The 18,355-nt window shown below is 41.7% G+C and overlaps 1 protein-coding gene across 1 annotated transcript in view; it reads right to left on the minus strand.

The window, feature by feature from the left end:
- The window catches only part of pde3a (phosphodiesterase 3A, cGMP-inhibited), a gene marked incomplete at both ends in the record, with an annotated part of 75,546 nt that extends 58,249 nt beyond the window's left edge, over positions 1-17,297 (minus strand). The window contains one exon of the mRNA XM_079513803.1: positions 16,365-17,297. Coding sequence (XP_079369929.1) covers positions 16,365-17,297 — 933 coding nt within the window. The remainder of the gene's footprint in view (positions 1-16,364) is intronic.
- Between the last annotated feature and the right edge of the window lie 1,058 nt (positions 17,298-18,355).

The following is an 18,355-nucleotide window of genomic DNA, read 5'->3' on the forward strand; positions in this document are numbered from 1 at the left end:
TCAAAAGCCCTTATAGTTATTACCCTAATAGTTGGCTTTCTGTTGTGCAGCTCTCGCATTGTCTTTTTCCCTGCAAGAAGATTAAAATAACATGAGAAATATACCGTAGGCTACAGTATCAAGTCGACCATGTCACCCATGACCAAAATTAGCATTTTAAAACAAAATTTGAGACGCCAAAGGGTTTTAATAACAAAAATAATAGGCAATATTAGGCCTATGGTTGACATAAGGTATTTAATAGCAACTTAAGTAATATGTTGCTAACCCCGTCCCATCTCAGTTGTCCCAACACAAGCACTACTTCTGTCCCTCAAATGAAGAGTTTAGATTGGGTCACCATAAGTAGATGCTTTCACAGGCCCACGATAATATTGAGAGGTACACAATAATAGTGAGACATTTTTGTTATTGCAATATCACGATAATGTCAATACTGTTAGATCCATAATCTAATAACAGTGAGGCCTCCCTGTCCAATCTTTAACCACCGATAGCAAGTTCTAACTTACTAGCGCAAAACACACTCAAATTGCAGCTAGCTTATGAATTATTGACTGAACTAAGTGCTGTTTTGTGTGTGTCTGTGTGTGTGTGTGTGTGTGTGTGTGTGTGTGTGTGTGTGTGTGTGTGTGTGTGTGTGTGTGTGTGTGTGTGTGTGTGTGTGTGTGTGTGTGCGTGCGTGCGTGCGTGTGTGCGCGCGTGAGTGCGTGCGTGCGTGCGTGCGTGCGTGCGTGCGTGCGTGCGTGCGTGTGTGTGCATATATGTGTGCGTGTGTATGGATAGGACTGTTTAGGACTGGGTATACGGTCACACATACTGTTCGTGCAAATTTAATTGCATCTCGTTTCCTTTGTATGCAAGTGAAGTGGTGGAGCTTCCGGTTGTGAAACCACATGACTCGAATGGTGTTCAACCCAAGACGGAAAGAGCAAGACATGCCATCTCCGGTTTACTTCCCGTTTCTGTGTGAAGTGGTGACTTTTTAGGAGACTGGAAGCTGGTTAGATTTAATTAATTCCAATAGAAGAGTGAACATGAACACACCTTCTGAATCATTCTTTAGCTCCATGGTCACTGAACTAAATATTGGATCCGATCATCACAAGCCACACTATTCCCATGATTTTCATACTAAATAATAGCTTTTTTTCAGAGAGACAAATCACTTATGTACAAGGACAAACGGAACATTTCTGGCACTGGGAGAATTAAATAATGATTTACTCTGGCAATGAATGAGTTAAGTTGGAAGACATAACGTGGAGGGGAGGAGTACAGGAATAGAGCATGGAGAGCCACCATAAGAAAGACTGAAGGATACTAAGGTAGTTCAAAGAGATTATTAACAAAGGAGGACAAAGAAACAAAATTACAGAATTGTACAGTACTAGAACCTTGCTCGTCCATGGCGCGCTCGGGTCTAGTGCCAAGCATGTGTCGCAGTGAATATCGTGTGTTCGAGTGAGACACACACACAAACCGTACATTTTGAATGAAGGCAGACATCGATGTGTGTTTGGCTACTGACTGTTGTTTACAATTTACAATTTAGGCATTTAGCAGACGCTCTTAATCCAGAGTGACATACAGTAAGCAAGAACAAAAAACATGGTAATACATCAAAACATAAAAAAGTCGTCATGAATCCTACGTAAGCTTAAGAACCTAACAGTGGAATATCTATCTAAGGAAACTATGTGTGTATACACTATGAAGTGATGCTATGTCTACATAAAGTGCTATTTAAGTTACATAAATTGAGCCTATGCATACGCCTGTAGGAGGTCGAGGCCAGGGCAAGTACTACGGCAAGTGCTATGGGCTAAGATGAAGTCTGAAGAGGTGCGTTTTCAGACTGAGGCGGAAGATTGAGAGTGAATCTGCAGTTCTGATTGTAATGGGAAGTGCATTCCATATGTGTGGAGCGTTGTCACACATCAGAGTTTAGTACGTTTGTACTACTGTGCGGGCAGCGACCGGGAGCAGTTGTTTCCGTGTTGTTCCGTGGTGTTGTTTTTTTTCTCTGTGAATAAGAGAAACAGAGATAATCCTGTCCGTGATGTTGTTCGATGCGATACAGAAAAGGTCTCTTTGACTGGTGAATGGCCAGTAGGCGGTAGTGGGGTAGTTAGCTGCGCCAGAGAGAATAGGGCAGATTACCATGTTTTCACATCCGGTTCCCTCGCTCGCAGACCTCCATTGTAAGAAACGGTTTATGTTAGCATTAGCTCACAATGTTTATCTTTAGCCAAAAACTTTATCATGTTGGGTGTGATGCGATGAAAAATCACAAATTACATCCGAACATCGGATGGATTATGATCACCACAGACAGCGCTCGTAGTTTCAGAGGTAACAGCCAAAGAAGATCCTACTTTTAATGGGACCCTATGGGATGCGCGCGCACGTCTCCTGGTGCTGGGGGTGTCCGACAAACATTAAATGACAAATTGACAATGAATGGAGAATGTACGTCATATGTGTCTGAGCAAATTGGTTATTTTTGTCCTATACACAAAGATTAAATTCCCATTGACAATAAATGGATGATGTACAATGATAAGAGCGCCCCTCACTTCACACAGGTGTGATTTGTTTATCGATGAAGTTTATCGGAGAATTCCGTCAAAAGCAGAGCGACAAAATGGATCTGAAATACGAATAAGATAAAAAAATACCTTTTAGTTCAAGGTTGTACTTTATTGTTACATCTTGTTTACAGGTACATACGAGTACAACTTATTTTGGTTTGGTTAAGCTCACAAGTAGCATATCTATCCCTACCCGCCCCCAAAGTGTATAAATCCGCCCTGAAGCATAAAGGGGGGGTGGGGGGAATTCTCCCCCATTTGAAAATGAATTTCAGGCCCTAGCTTCCAACTTGCTTCTGATAAGCAGGTTGGTGCCTTGTATGGTTTCCTCTGCCATCATGTGAATGTAATGCACATTGTACAAAGCACTTTGAATAAAGGCACTATATAAATAAATGCTCCAAATGTCTAAATCTTTCTTACTTTGATGCAAATTTTAACTCAGCAGGCGTTGGCCTCAGCCCTTCATTTGCTAATGTGTGACTGTACTTTTCTATAAATTTCTGTTTCCTAGTGTAATGCATGTAACTGTGTGAGCTGTGTTTGGTCAGCTTTTGTGGGCACATACAGAAAAACAACAATCTGCAGTAGATGCCAAATCCTTTGTCCCCACCTTAAGAAATCTGTGCAAACCCTATTGGCACACTGCGCTTGGCATCTGACATTTTTGCATGGCTGGCTGCAATTAACACAAGGGGGAGTGAGAGAGGCTTACAGACAGACAGATGTACAAGCAGACCCAGTTTTCTACTCCTAGACGGGGGCAGCCATGCCCAGGCCAACCTCCTCCCCTCCACCCCATCTGCCCCAGCATATTTTGGAGCTAAAACACACCATTGAGTGGAGCAACAAGGCAGGCCTTGTCCAAGGCCACCAAACCTCATCTGGACAGCCAGCAGGGAAGCACTGTGCGTGCGCGTGTGCGTGCGTGCAGATTGCCGGGTAACAGCCAGGCCAGGTTAAAATAATTTTCTGCAGCCTTTCAGCAGTTAGCTCCAGAGGTTCCTCTTTCCTCTGCAGAAGCACATATGGCATTGGAGACATACATATGTGGAGGGAGACAAGAACATACATACACATATACTGCAAAACCACACACGCACGCACACAGACACATGCACGCCATAAATGTTTTTCACATCACATAGTATGACGTGGTGTGTGTGAGTGAGTGAGTGAGTGAGTGAGTGAGTGCGTGCGTGCGTGCGTGCGTGCGTGCGTGCGTGCGTGCGTGCGTGCGTATTTGACAGCTCACACAAATGGCATGTTTACAATGAAAGTGGTGAAGTTCAGCAGAAGGACCAGATAGTTGTCCTTTTAACGTCAACACTTCTGCTGTGCTTGGCAGGAGCCCTCTTCACTCCCCCTCTCGCAGTAAAATCCTCAGTGTAAATTTGACTCAGAGAGTGTAAAAACAGGTACATTTTTACACTTTCAAAGTCATATTAACACTGAGGATTGTACAGAGTACACACCGTTCCCAGCAAATCTCTCACCACTCACAGTATGTTTCTTTCCTACCTCTAGTGTTTTTCTCTCCTGAGTCTCTCTTTCTCCTTTTCTCTCCGTCTCTTGCTGTATACATTGAATGATCAAACCCATTCAGAAGACTTAAAAGGGTAACTAGCAGGTGACACAAGCAGGACAACTGGCTGCTTTCTGTATAATGTGATTTCACAAACCAATTATTACATTTTCAAAAGAACATTATGCTAAACTAGACCTGATCCTTTTATATTTGGTTGCTCTGTGGATAAACTATTGCTCCAGGGTTTTATCAAGTCAAATCTGATTGAGTTTATGCATTAAAGTCTCAAGTCAAGTTGAGTCCTAAACCAGTTAAGTTGCAAATAAGTAAAGTGACAGCAGAGTCCAAGCCAAGTTGCAAGCCCTGATTTTTGTGAATTAAGTAAACTAGTCTCAAGTCTCCAGCTCTGGTAAGAGGTTTTTAGAAGTAATAGAAAAAGGCCAACCTTGTTTTTGATTGTGCCAGATAAGATCATTCATCTTTGTGCCTTCAATATAAAAGGTAACATACAATACCATATTAAAAATGTAATGCATACTGTTTAATGGTTGGCACAAGACGGTCGAATTAAGAATGCAAATGTGAACTTCCGGTAGGGAGCTGAGTAAGATGGCAGCATAAATCGCAGCTCCCGTGTCTAAGTAAGATTAACCGCAGAATAATACAAATATACAACAAAATCAAAGAAGTGATGAAAGAGATATGAGCGGGGGGAGGAAAACGAGGAAACGAGAAAGTACGAAGAACAAAATGTAGTCGGAAATGCAGTCGGATCTTGAGATACAGCGCTGCCATCGCACAACCGTACAGAAGCCCCCAGAAGGAGCCAATCCGAGGTCCATTGTGGTTAACTTCCTACAATTCGAGACCAACGAGAATAAGAGATGATAATTAAAGAAGCCTGGAATGCTGACATTAAACTGGATGGAAAAAAGCGACCAGATCAGTCGACCATGATTATCCAGTGGAAGTGCTTATGAAACGCAAGTCATATGCTGAAATCAGGAGGGACACCCGCACACCACCACTTGCTAGGTTCAGAGCATTAAGAAGCAACGTTTCGGTCTTGCGACCTTCCTTCAGCCTGAGGAAGGTCGCAAGACCGAAACGTTGCTTCTTAATAAATGCTCTGAACCTAGCAAGTGGCGGTGTGCGTGAGTCCCTCCTTTCTACATTGTATGCCTCGTCATCATCGCACCTGCTCCAAATTACCTACTGGGTGTGCGGAAGTCATCTCATCTCTCTAAATATGCTGAAATCAAAAAGTTGTTGAAGCAAAAAGGAGTTGGCTTTTCAACGCCATTCACGAAAATGAGAATACGATTCTCATGAGACATGAGAAAGAGAGGATTGGACGTCCAGGTGAGGGAGCCAGAGACCACGGTGGAGGAGAGGATTCGAGGAGCGGCAGCCTCACAGTGGCAACGTGCTGGAAGGAAGGAGGGGCCGGAGACAGGGGAGAATGGACGTGCTCTCGCCAGAATATCGAGCAAGGGCTCTGAGACGAGCGAAGCAGAGACTACAGGAGTTCCGAAGATAAGATAAGGGAAAATAAGAGTGTATGGGGTGGGGGGGTGTGATACTGTGTCTTAGTTTTAAGTTAATAGTTAAAATGTGTCTGGTTACACGGGGTATTTTTGATAAAGAGTTAGATGGGATCGGAATGGGATGGGATTTGGGCTATATAAAAGAGACACCCCCCACCAAATTTAAGACTTCTCGATTTAAATACAAATTGACATGACGGGGGAAAGGTTTGTGAGTGAATGTTGGATATTTCTAGTAGGATGGAGAGATCCTTTTTTAGGACCTTCTATCACTAGAGAGAGCCTCCACTAGTCCAACTAGTGGAGGCTCTACCCCTCTCCCACCAACAGAGATTTGGGGCAAGGGGAAGGAGTCCCTTTGTTTTGGGAGTCTATTATTGTTTGTTGTATGTTTTGACAGGAACTGACAGGAAAGAAAACACAAGATGCAACATAACGATTTAAGGGGGGAGTGTTGTTAAATGTTAATGGATGAAATAATCCAATTAAAAGATTTGTAATGGAAAACTAACTCATACATTGAGATTACAAAAGGATATATTCACAGAAAAGTGGGAGAAATGGACTGAATATCAACAGGACAACACCGATGATAACAATGATGGACACTCATGAATGGACTGGAATATGTTGCTTGTTAATGATGAATATGAACCCTTGCAATGTGACTGCTAATTTATTTATCTGCAAATAAAAATTAAGAATGCAAATGTACTCAAAACAGTTCATGATACCCAGACATGACTTTGGCCAAAAGTGTCAGTTAAATAAATATGGCATCTAGTACTTAAATCAACGACTATAACTACTGTTATTTATCCCAAACTCTGCCCCTCATAATTGGTGTGCATTGATTTGCCTTTAATAATACAATATACGTTTCTAGATAAATCAGACCAAAGGTTAGACTTAACACACTCTTCTTACTTTTACTGTTGCAAGGATTCTGGTTCTGTGCGTAGTTAGATGATGTCAGACAGTGCATGGCTTATGGAAACATCAGCATAAGCTCAGAAGATGAAGTGGCATTTGCCACAAACCACAGTCCTACAGTAGGTATAGGGCTGTCACCATAACTGTACTTGATGATTCATTGCCAAACAAATAATTGTGATTAAGGATTTGATTGTGATTTTGACATTGAACATTGGAACATATACATAAAATAAATATATATTTATTTTAGGCTTCGTAAACAAAGATTGAACAGGGCAGATGTGAAAAATAACAAATATACAAAGAAATAGACGATCTACAAGTTCACAACATTGCGAGGGTTGTAACCCTAACAGTATATCGGCTATTTCCACAATGTTTTGAATGGCAATATATGACAATTATGCAAGATGATTGTGATTATGTCAAATAATTACAATTAGTAGCTTATGTAATAATTGTGACAGGAATATAACAGCTATACTGTCAGCTAAAATTGTACATTAAAATAAAGCCTATAGGCTATGAATGAGTCCTAATGGTATCTATATATAGAATATCTGATATATTAGCAGATATGCAACAGTGCAGCAGACATCAAATTAACTTAAATGTTCCAGACATGATAAATACATAGGCAGCAGTAATAAGCTGTGCTGTGAACATCCTGTACTAAAGATATAACTTTTATGATGAACGCTGTGAAGAACAAGAAAAAATATTTTGAAATGTATATAATGTATTTGAACAGCAATAGTTTTTGTGTGGTTTGTAGGTAAATAAAAATAGAATAATTAATGTGCTGCTCATTTAAATTGATTCAGAGAAAAATATAACGCACATCGCACACATGCTGAGCCAAACTGTAAAAACAGAATAAAGTGGAAGCTCACAACTCCCTTTTTAATACTCCTAACCTAACCCATTTTGCTGTTGTGTCACCAAATAAATATTTTTGAAGCATTCTAAAGTGAGTTGCGAGCCCACACGGATATTGAAAGCTATGAATAATGCTAAGAGAGACATGGCAGTACAATTCATCTACACTTGTTCCAACTTCCCAGCTGTTTTTTGCCATATGGATATTTCACTAATGCAGGATTCCCTAGAATAGATAACGGAATTTGGAAACACATTGAAGCATCGTAAAGTTATAGGATTTGGATTGTGGATCTGTCAGAATGAATGTGTGAGACTGAAAACTATAAGTATGTGATTTTAGATTTTAGAAGGTAATTTCAGTGTTTTTATTAGACAAGACAGGGCAGTGGGACGAGAAAAGTGTAGAGATGGGAACAGACAAGAGGCAAGACAAGTCTCAGACTCAGGTGCTTGTGACTCACAAGGAGCTGACTGATAATATACTCTCTGACACTAAGGTCGCATTCACACCTCAACTCCTGCATCATTCTTGCTTATTTTGCTGCATTTGCCTTCATACTGGCTGTGTCAAGCGCAGCAGGGAACTTTATCAATGTGTTCAATTTATAAACTACACAGTGAAATCTATGGTGTTAAAAAATATACTTCGAGTAATAGTTAGTACGTAAAGTTTGGGCACATGGCCGAGGCACAGCGGAGATGGGAGCGCAAAATTATGACCACGTCTATTCACGGTAACGGGACGTCTTTTTTGCGCTGCGTAGATTATGCCTTCTCCTTCTCCAACTGTGTTTACCCCTCATTCATCCACTACATTGTTTGCTTAATTTCCTTTTATTTGCTGCGGATTGCATTCACACACAATGTGTAGCAGGATTCGAATGAGCCTTCACACCTGCCAAACGAAGCGCACTTTCCGACAATAGGCAGCAGGATTCGCAGTAAAGCATCCTGGTGTGAATACGACCTAACAGTGAATTGCTCAACACCAAAACTGCAATATGGTTGCGCAAAGACCCGCCCCCGCCTGCCTCTGATTGTCCTACCTAACGTCTCCTTCTGTGACGCACGCGGAACTGCTTCGCCTCTAGTCATGTGTCACATTCGCGAGCGTCCAAATGGTGCCGTTGTCACAGTAGCAGTAAATGGTGACGGCCTCCTCGCAACTTTCTCTACTTGCAGGACTCTGGGGGACGAGGATTCACGACTCTCTCTCGTGGCTCAAGTTCACTTGAAAAGGCGTCCCTCCGTCGTGGTCTAAAACTATACTTTATCGGCCAGAAAAAGTAGTCTGTGGTTATTGGAAAAGTAATGGCGGCAGTGGGATTCGAGATGTGGGTTGGGAGTCTAGTCTAGCACCCTAATACTTCTTACTAGTAACTAGGGAGGGGCTTCATCCTTCCCTACTACTAGTAGAAGCAGGCAGGGCCGGGTCTTTGCACAGCCATATTGCCGTTGTGACTGACACGGCGAGAATAGCAGATCAAAAAGAGAAAAACTCTGAAACCCCACCCCTTTGTGGGCGTGGAATTAAGTAATAGGAAGGAATAGATCTTTCTTTTTACTTCTTGCTTCCCGTCCGCCCTTTTTCTTTCTCTTTCTGGAAACAGCAAAGATGGAGCTTGCACAAAAACAATAAAAAATAAAACAAGTTTTGCCAGAGTTTTGATTAAAACAAAAATGCAAATTATTAAATTGTTTACTGTACTCAGAAAGCTTGTATTCATTCATTCATTCATTCATTCATTCAAGTTTTATTTATTCTCATTTTCAGTGTTGCCTGATATATGATATTGTATAGTATTACTATACAATATCAAATAAAAAACATCACAATACATCAGTAGATCAGGAAAAGGGAAACAAAAGGTATACATGTGAATTACATAGGTTACAAATAGAAGCTAAGACAAATTTCAAAACGATCTAAAAACAGTTACATATTGTGGGGATCTGTATGCTCACCAAGGTTTTAAAACGACTCAGGGGTACCAATGTGGTCAATTTTAATGTAGTTTGCAGGTCATTCCATGTATTAGGGCCACAGAAGCTAAAAGCAGATCTACCAAGTTCAGAGTTAACTTTTGGTACCTTGAATTTGGGGAAATTACTTGATCTTGTGTGGTAGGGTTCAGAGTCCCATTTCAGAAATGATGAAAGGCATGGCCTTTGGCCTTGTATAAAGCATGGCTTTATACAAGAACAGGTGCCAATGCAGTTGTCTCTCTGTCAGGGAGGACCATCCAACCTTGTTATATAAGATACAATGGTGAGTACCATAGCTATCACCCGTAATAAATCGAATCGATGAGTGATAAACAGAGTCTAGGAGTGGAAGAGTCGATGCTGCTGCATGTCTATAGATTATATCCCCATAATCCAAGACAGACAGGAACACTGCCTCAACTACCTAATACCTGCTAATGGCAGGAAAACTGGCATTATTTCTATTAAGCCAATTTACCAGCAAGGACCATGGTGTTTAAAAGTAAGTCTCTCATCAATCCAAATACCAAGATATTTATACTCTGTGATTCTTTCTATATCAACTTCATAGAATATATGCGAATGTCATTATAGGAGATATTTTTGTCTCTGGAGAACAACATGAATTTTGTTTTGCTGATGTTCAACATCAATCTGAGACCGATAAGAGCATCCTGGAGGACGTTAAAAGAAAGTTGTAGGTTTTCCATTGCCACTTGTATAGAGTCTGCAGTACAATAAATGACTGTGTCATCTGCATAGAGATGACAGCTAGTTATTTAAAAATGAGGTGATATTATTCATATAGATACTAAAATCTCCATATTTCAACTTTGTTTTTTCATAAATTAATATGTTACTTCATCATAGAAGAGTGTTACACTATAAGATTAAGAGTAAAAATAGCAGATCTACAAGCTCCCAACGTGTCGAGATATAATACACTTAATATATTATTATATATTTTGGAATGATGAATAAGGAATGGTTTTGGACATACAAGGTTCCCCCCCAACAGCAATATATGGTTCTGTATCAGTAAACCATGTCAAACTGCCTACTGCCATGATTCTAAAATGGCTGAAAACTTCCCAGTTGGATCAATGTTTAAAAAAGTAACAGAAGTTACAGAACATGGATGTTTTTTGCAAAAGGATTATATTTATTGTTTGTCAATCAGAGCGTTGAGTGAGGTCACAGCTTCTCTCTTTAACATTTGAATGAATGATAGCCTAAACTTTTAATTTGTTTCCAGTAATTAATTTATATTGCTTGCTGAATATCAAGACTCTCATAAGTTTGGGTTTAGCCACTGTTTGATTTGCACACGTGCTGTGCAATACAACGCTGTTAAGCAGTTCACTTGTGGTGTAAACTATAGGCTACCTCTACTGGGTATAGTAAAATGGCAGTTCCTACGTTCTAAAAGACAAGTGTAGGGTACATTAATGATGATAAAAAACATCGGCCACATCGGTGAAATAATGTCCCATGTCCTGATGTCGGGCATCGGCACCAAAAATAACCGAAACCGATGTATGAGAGAGAGAGAGAGAGAGAGAGAGAGAGAGAGAGAGAGAGAGAGAGAGAGAGAGAGAGAGAGAAATATTGTATTGTCAGGCACTCCTCCACATTAAATCCACTGTTAATATAGTGTAAAAACAGAGCCAAATGGACGCCCAAATGCGAGTTAACACTGAGGATTTTTCTTTGTGGGTATAGTGGTATCATTAAACCAGTACCACATGCCCTACCAAATGACCCTATTAAGCTGCAATGTGACAAAAAGTCACACCGCCCTGGCACTCAGAACAGGCCATGTGTCTCCCTGGAAAATCGTTGTGCGTCAATGAGAGAATATGGGTCTTCCTTGAAATAGCATTCTGAACCCAGGTTTCTCCTTCAAAATCTGCTATGAACTCGCTATCTCTGTCTAGTTTCTCTTCCTCTACAGGTATATGTACAGTATATTATCATTATGTGATACATGATACGATGGTGAATAATATGTTATGCATCCAACCATTGCCCCATTTGTAACTTATAATGCATTTTAAAAAGACTCTTACAAGGCATATTTTCTTACCTACAGAATGCTAATTCTGTGTATTTTGACATGTTAGTAAAGTCGGTGACGCATTCTGGTTCATCAAATTGCCAACTCATTAATTATTCATGCTTTGCAGGTTTATATTTTGCCACAGTGACATGCAAGGGACAGTGGAATTAACCACTGCCTATGTAAAATGGAGAGAGAGCCAAAACGGCAAACAAAACACTTCATGGCAATAACAATCACTTGAAAACATCATGGCTTTTTTTAACCGACCTACTTTTATGGCTGTTGCTATCCCGTAAAGAGAGTGTGTTTGGATTGAATGTGACCCAAAAACCACTAGCAAAGGCCTTTTCCTCAAAATCCCCACTCCTCTAGGACGCTGGCTTAAGCACAAACAACTTCTGTCACTGTAAAATAACATAGAGACATACAGTGTGAATCTAATCCAGAAGTACCACAATGGTGTGCAGCTCATTTCAAAAGTATTACTAAATATTTCACATGCAGTACATGCTAATCCTTAACCCGAAACACAGCATTATTGTAAGGTCATAGTGGGTAAAACATGACTTACACTATCTGGCTTTAAACAAGACTGGCTCTAAGCCCCAGCATTTGGTTGGGCGGATTTGTGGGCAGTTTGTTAGAGGAATAGTAAGTGATAGGGTCTATATAGAGCGTCGCAGTCCCTCCCCCTTTCCAGACCCGGAAAATAATTCCCCTCATTTTCCTCATAGACTTTTCAAAAAAGATTTATTTAAAGACGTTTACGCTGCAGACAAAGCCAACTGGAGTTGTGACAAATCATGACATGTTTTTCTTCTTACAAATTATTTGATTGGCCCAAGAAAATTGTGTTTATTGTCATGATTTGTCACAACTCGAGTTGGCTTTGTCCGCAGCGTAAACGTGTTTAAAAAAATACTTTTTGAAAAGTCTATGAGGAAAATGAACGGGGAATTCTTTTCCGGGTCTGGAAAGGGGGCAGGACTACGACGCTCTATAATGTTATATGTATATTAAGTGTTCTTCTGTAGTGAATGATCCATTAATATTAATGCACACACTTGGAGAGATATATTATCCACAGTATGGATACTATAGGAAGGAAGGAAGGAAGGAAGGAAGGGAGAATTTAAGAAAGAATTTAAGAAAGAAAGAAAGAAAGAAAGAAAGAAAGAAAGAACAGCATTTTGTAGGAAACGGGCCATTCCTGAGAAGTTTGGAAGCCAATGTTAGCCAATCAGGATGGAATATGAGAAAACAAACAGACCCGTCATGATCAAATTGCACACTGTGAGCACACATGATTTGAGGCATTTTGTTCAAAACGGACCAATCGTGCAAACTTAGGAAGACATTCTTAGCCAAAGGGGATTGAATATGGGAAAGCGGGCAGGTCCGTGTTGATCACATGACTATAGAGATAGTGTGTAACGACTTGCATGATGTATGGATAAAATGTGTATGAGTAATATAAAGAATTTTGTTTTGCAAAAATTGGCCTCATGGTGGCGCTATAACAGGCCATTGTGTAAACATTGGGGCAGAGGTTTGTCGTTGGCATCCAGGGAGTGTGTGTGCACTGTTTGGCATCGACCGGGCCAACGGCGCCGGAGATTAGCTGGTAACAGACGGACGGACACACACACACACACACACACACACACGGATGGAGTGCAAAACATACTCTCCCCATGCCTTCGGCTGGTGGAGACAATAAACCTACTTATCCACACAAGACAGTGTGTGACTAAAGGTAATTAATTTATTAATTATCTCATTATCACAATAAGATGTGGTACACCGTGTGTGTGTGCGTGTGTGCGTGCGTGCGTGCGTGCGTGTGTGTAAAATGTTGACAACGGCCAACGTACAATAAGACGCCAGTTCTTACACTGATTTACACTGATTTCTTTTCATATTGAGTTCATTTCACTGTATGCCTCTTGTTTTTTGCCCTGTCTTGATCTCTATGTCTCTCTCAAGGATGTTACAAAATGCAAAACAAGGATAGGTTGCTGGAGGGTACAGAATGTCTATGGCGTTTGGTCACTCGTGAACTCTGTTGTGTTTCAACAACCTAAGACGGGGATTCAAAGATCCATGAATAGTGCTGAGAGAGTTGAGGCAGTCCAATTCGTCAACACTCATGTCACTGAGGCAAATTGGTATGTTGCTGTTTTTGCCATATTTCACTCAGGCAGGATTCCCTAGAACACAATCAAAGTTATAGGATTTGAATTGTGGATCTGTCAGAATGAATGTGTGAGACTGAAAACTATAAGTGTGTGATTTTAGATATTTACGGTATTTTAGGTCATTTCTGTGTTTTTATTAGACCACGTGACCTCACAGACACCAGATAAATAGTTTAACTCCTGCTTCTTAACTGTGCCGTATTAAAAAGCTCTGTTGTTTCAGCACGACCTCGCACTTTAGGAATATTTTATATATAGCAGGATCAATATTAAGTTTAATTATGACACCACATCCAAATTATTTCCAACATATTTTGATTGTCCATTTTCTTCTTCTTTAGAAATATTTTATATATATATAATATATGTATATCAATATTAAATTGAATTATTATAATTAGGGTGAAATATCCCTTACCTCTCCCTAAACTCCTCCACTATCTCTCATGTATGCCAGTGTGCCAGTGACCACCCACCTCCCCTGTGCCAATGTTGGCACATGTGCCTATAGGTTGCCTACCCCTGCAGTACAGTACAGTATAGAGTAGTACAGTACAGACTACAGTACAGAGTACAGTAAAGTACAGTACAGAGCACAGTACAACTACAGTAGTACATAGTACAGTACAGTACAGTACAGTACGGTACGGTACAGTACAGTTTTTTTGTGTGAAAATAATCTGGGGACCCTCCCCAAAATAATTTGGCAACCCCTGAGGGTCCCAGTAGTACAGTACAGATTACAGTGAAGTACAGTACCGAGTACAGTACAGAGTAGTACACATAGTACAGTACAGTACCGAGTACAATACAGTGCAGTGTATAGTACAGTACCGAGTACAGTACAGTAAAGTACAGTACAGTCGTACAGAGGTACAGTACAGTCGTACAGAGGTACAGTGCAGAGATCACGCACCTCCATGCAGTGCAATGCATTGTGGGTTACAGGTGCATGATGGCAAGCCCAGTTTTTTGTTTTCATTTTATTTTCAGTGTGTGTCTCACTCGGATCGCACTGCGACACAGATGCGTGGCATGTCGCGGCGTGACACTCCTCTAGTCGAAAGGAGTATAGTGCTTCCACTCTCTACCATGTCAACATCCTTTGACCCCTGTAGCCAAAGTCTATAAAGGGGAAGCTAGAGTGTTTGAAAGGAGGGAAAATCACAAATAAATCTAGGACCAGGCTATGAAGTATGAACTGTGCTATGTTTCCACCTAAAGGAACAAGGAAGTAACAGTCAAAAACGGTGGTTTATAAATAAAGTTATTGACAACTCTTTTATTGACTTTGAACTATTGTTTTGATCGTATCTGTCACTAGAGGGCATGAGCATTGAGCATAATGCAAACTGAGCCTAATAAAAGTAGTCAACTGCTTTGAGAGAAGATGATGGTCTGTTCATGATATGATTACCACTGTCAGCTATAGAGCAAATAATTTACATCAAATGAGCGAGTTAGTGAGTGAGTGAGTGAGTGAGTGAGTGAGTGAGTGAGTGAGTGAGTGAGTGAGTGAGTGAGTGAGTTGATTACAAAACTCTGAACCTGCTCTGAACCTGGTCTGCTGTATGACAGGGTTATATTACAAAACTAGCAATTTAAGATGTATTTATTCCAATGGAAGCATATGAGCATATGCCTTTCTCACCCAAGCCCAGTTGTGTCATGTCATGTCATGTCATGTCATGTCATGTCATGTCATGTCATGTCATGTCATACAAGAGTGCCTGTGCTAGCAATCAAGAAAAGTAAAAATGTAGATTGTCTGAATTTGTGCACCCTCAGTACAAGAGCTTTAAAGGATTGCAACCAAATGAGCTGTAGGTAACTGTTCAACCTCAACAGAGGTCTGGTTGGTTCTGCACAGTAAAAGAAGACAAGTAGTGCAGTCATATGGTATTTACTTAGGGTGTAGGCTACTACTGTTCTCACCATTGAAAATAAAATAAAATAACGAGTTGTCCCATCTCTCACTAGCTCTCATTAACTGTTTACCCAATACCCACATCGTTTTCATCTGTCAATCAACTGCACCCGCGTCAACTCCCATTGAAGCAAAAATCATAAAGTAGCCTATGTGTCATCATCACACGTTTGGTAACGGTTGCATCCCATACTCGTGCATGGACGCAGTCCAGGACGCTAACAAATGCGCACAAGCGGCTGAAACGCACGCACGGATAGATACACTCACATCAGAAGCAATCAGCCAGGCCTGTAATTTTAACACAGCATTAGCTTGCAAAGTGCACTGTCCATTTACCTATCGGCAACACAAACACATTTAAGCACCGTGACGATGACCAAATTAACAGCTGTATCAGGAGGAAGGTAAACAATTTAAGTGAGAATGTTTTCCTGTAAACTTGTTAGCCTAATATGAGAAATGAGAATACAATACAACAATAAGCAAGGTCTGAGAAATTGTAGCCTAAGTATAACACTATAATACTCTATAACATGTTTTATAATTATTATTAGCCCCATTAGCATATGCTCATTGAAGAAGCATAACTCAATGTGACCGTCGCTTCTCCATTAACCAAACTGCATATGTAAAGGTCATGGGCCTAAAACAAAAAGAACCCGAAGCACAAGTTAAAATGTGAAAAGTTGAATGGACCTGACCTGGTCCCGTGGAATGCAGGGCAGAGAGGTCCTGCGGTGGGACTTGCTGCTCTGATGAGCCATCATGTCCGAGGCCGCCACGGAGCTGGACCTCCGTCTCCTCTTGAAGACCGGGATGTCCTCCTCCTTCGCCCCGGTCACAGAACCGCAGCACCCCGTCCCGCTGGTCCCTGAGGCCGGCAGGAGCCGGTCAGCATACCTCGCAAGTAAAACCCCGAACAGCCCCAGCAAGTAGGCCAGGTAGGGTCTCCAGCCGGCTCGGACTGTGTTCAGCGAGACGAGGGAGACGGCCCTGATGATGCTGATGAAGACGAGGATGGACACTCCCTGGCGCAGCCGGACGACCAGCAGAGCCCCGCTGGCCAGGCAGCCGAGGACCACCAGGGTGGCGGGGAAGGACAGCAGCTGTTCCTCCGCGCCGCGCAGGAGGGACTGTGCCGCGGCTTCGCCCAAGTGACACACCGCTAGTAGGAAAACCGCGGTGCGGATCAGCACCCCGCAGCGAATCAAATACAGTCCGACCCAGAAGAAGGCACATACGAGTGAAAAGACGGGAGAGAATAGGTACCACACGGACAACAGCAGCTCCACCACGCAGCTCGTTGCGAAATGAAGAAGCGACCCGGGCTCACTGCTACTTTCGTTGCTGCTGCTGCTGCTGTTGCTGCTGTTATGTGTGTCTACATCCCAATCGACCAATCTGAGCAGCAGAGCGAGAATAACTGAGACGGAGGCCACACAGACCGCAGACGACACTCCACGGGAACTCCATGTCACAGCGAGTCTCGGCCACGACTGGCACTCAGCGTCCTGATACAGAGGGAGAGGGGTGACACATGTTTTCACATAGCCGTTGCGCTCCAACGCCGCCCGGGGATATTTTTCATGAGCGCTCCTTGACGAACCTCTGTCGCTGTCTGCCTCCAAGGCCATCGCTATCAGTCAAGAGAAATATGTGGCCAAAAATATATTTAGGCTATGATGTGAGTGTCTCAGTACATTTTTCATGCCGTGTTGTTAATTCCAAATAACGCATGCGGCGCAACTTCAAATGGGTAATTCCCCAACTGAAATGTGAACAAAATTGCGCACAAAAATGGACCAATATCTCCCAAAAGAAGGTGTATTAGTATTACCAACTTTACAGGTGTGATCAAGTGGTTTAAAACGTAGCTCTCATTTGCCTTAGTTAGTAAAGTAGTCAGCTACCCTCTGGCTACCCCCTGATAATCAGCCATGAACTAGAAAAGAAACCTCCTGCGTTTCACACATCTAGGCCACTGCCTCTCTCCTCCTCACGGAGTCTCTCTCCCTCTTTTCCTTCGCTCTCCCTCCTCCCACTTGACACTCTCCCTTTTTTGTGCCGCTCCGGTAATTCCTCCGTCACGTTTCAATTGTTCCCCTATTCTGTCCATTCTGTGGCGTTGGACAGCGAGCTGCTGCAGTGAGGACATGCCGTGTGTCAGGCGCCTCAGTGCAGTGTGGATGGAAACCATGTTTACATGAAGAATTTCCTGGGCTTTTTTAGGGAGACGGGGTTGCCCATGGCTCAGTCTTCCTGTGGAAGTTACCACCACTCATCGATATTCATAATGTTGGCGCACTGCTACACCTGGTAGATGGTGGCACTTGGCAGTATTTTTTATGAATATTCATAATTATATGGATTGTATGAACTGCTAGGCCTACTTGATGATAAATATTTAATCTGGAGAGTATTCAAATTTCAAACATCCTGTGGTATTATACCACAGGATGTCTCCAGATTAAATATTTATCATCAAGTAGGCCTAGCAGTTCATAAAATCTATATAATAGCAGCAACAATGGAGCAAATAATCTGATTGCATTAAACAACATTAAACAATGTTAAACTCACTTTGCCTGTTGCTTTGCCACTCGATTTGCCACTCGATGTGCCATTCACTTTAAGCATGCGCATACTCTCTATATCGCTACACTTGGTCTATCGATAAATGTTTGTATTCTCT

The sequence above is a fragment of the Electrona antarctica genome (genome assembly GCF_951216825.1).
Source record: "Electrona antarctica genome assembly, chromosome: 11".
NCBI classification, from domain to species: domain Eukaryota; kingdom Metazoa; phylum Chordata; class Actinopteri; order Myctophiformes; family Myctophidae; genus Electrona; species Electrona antarctica.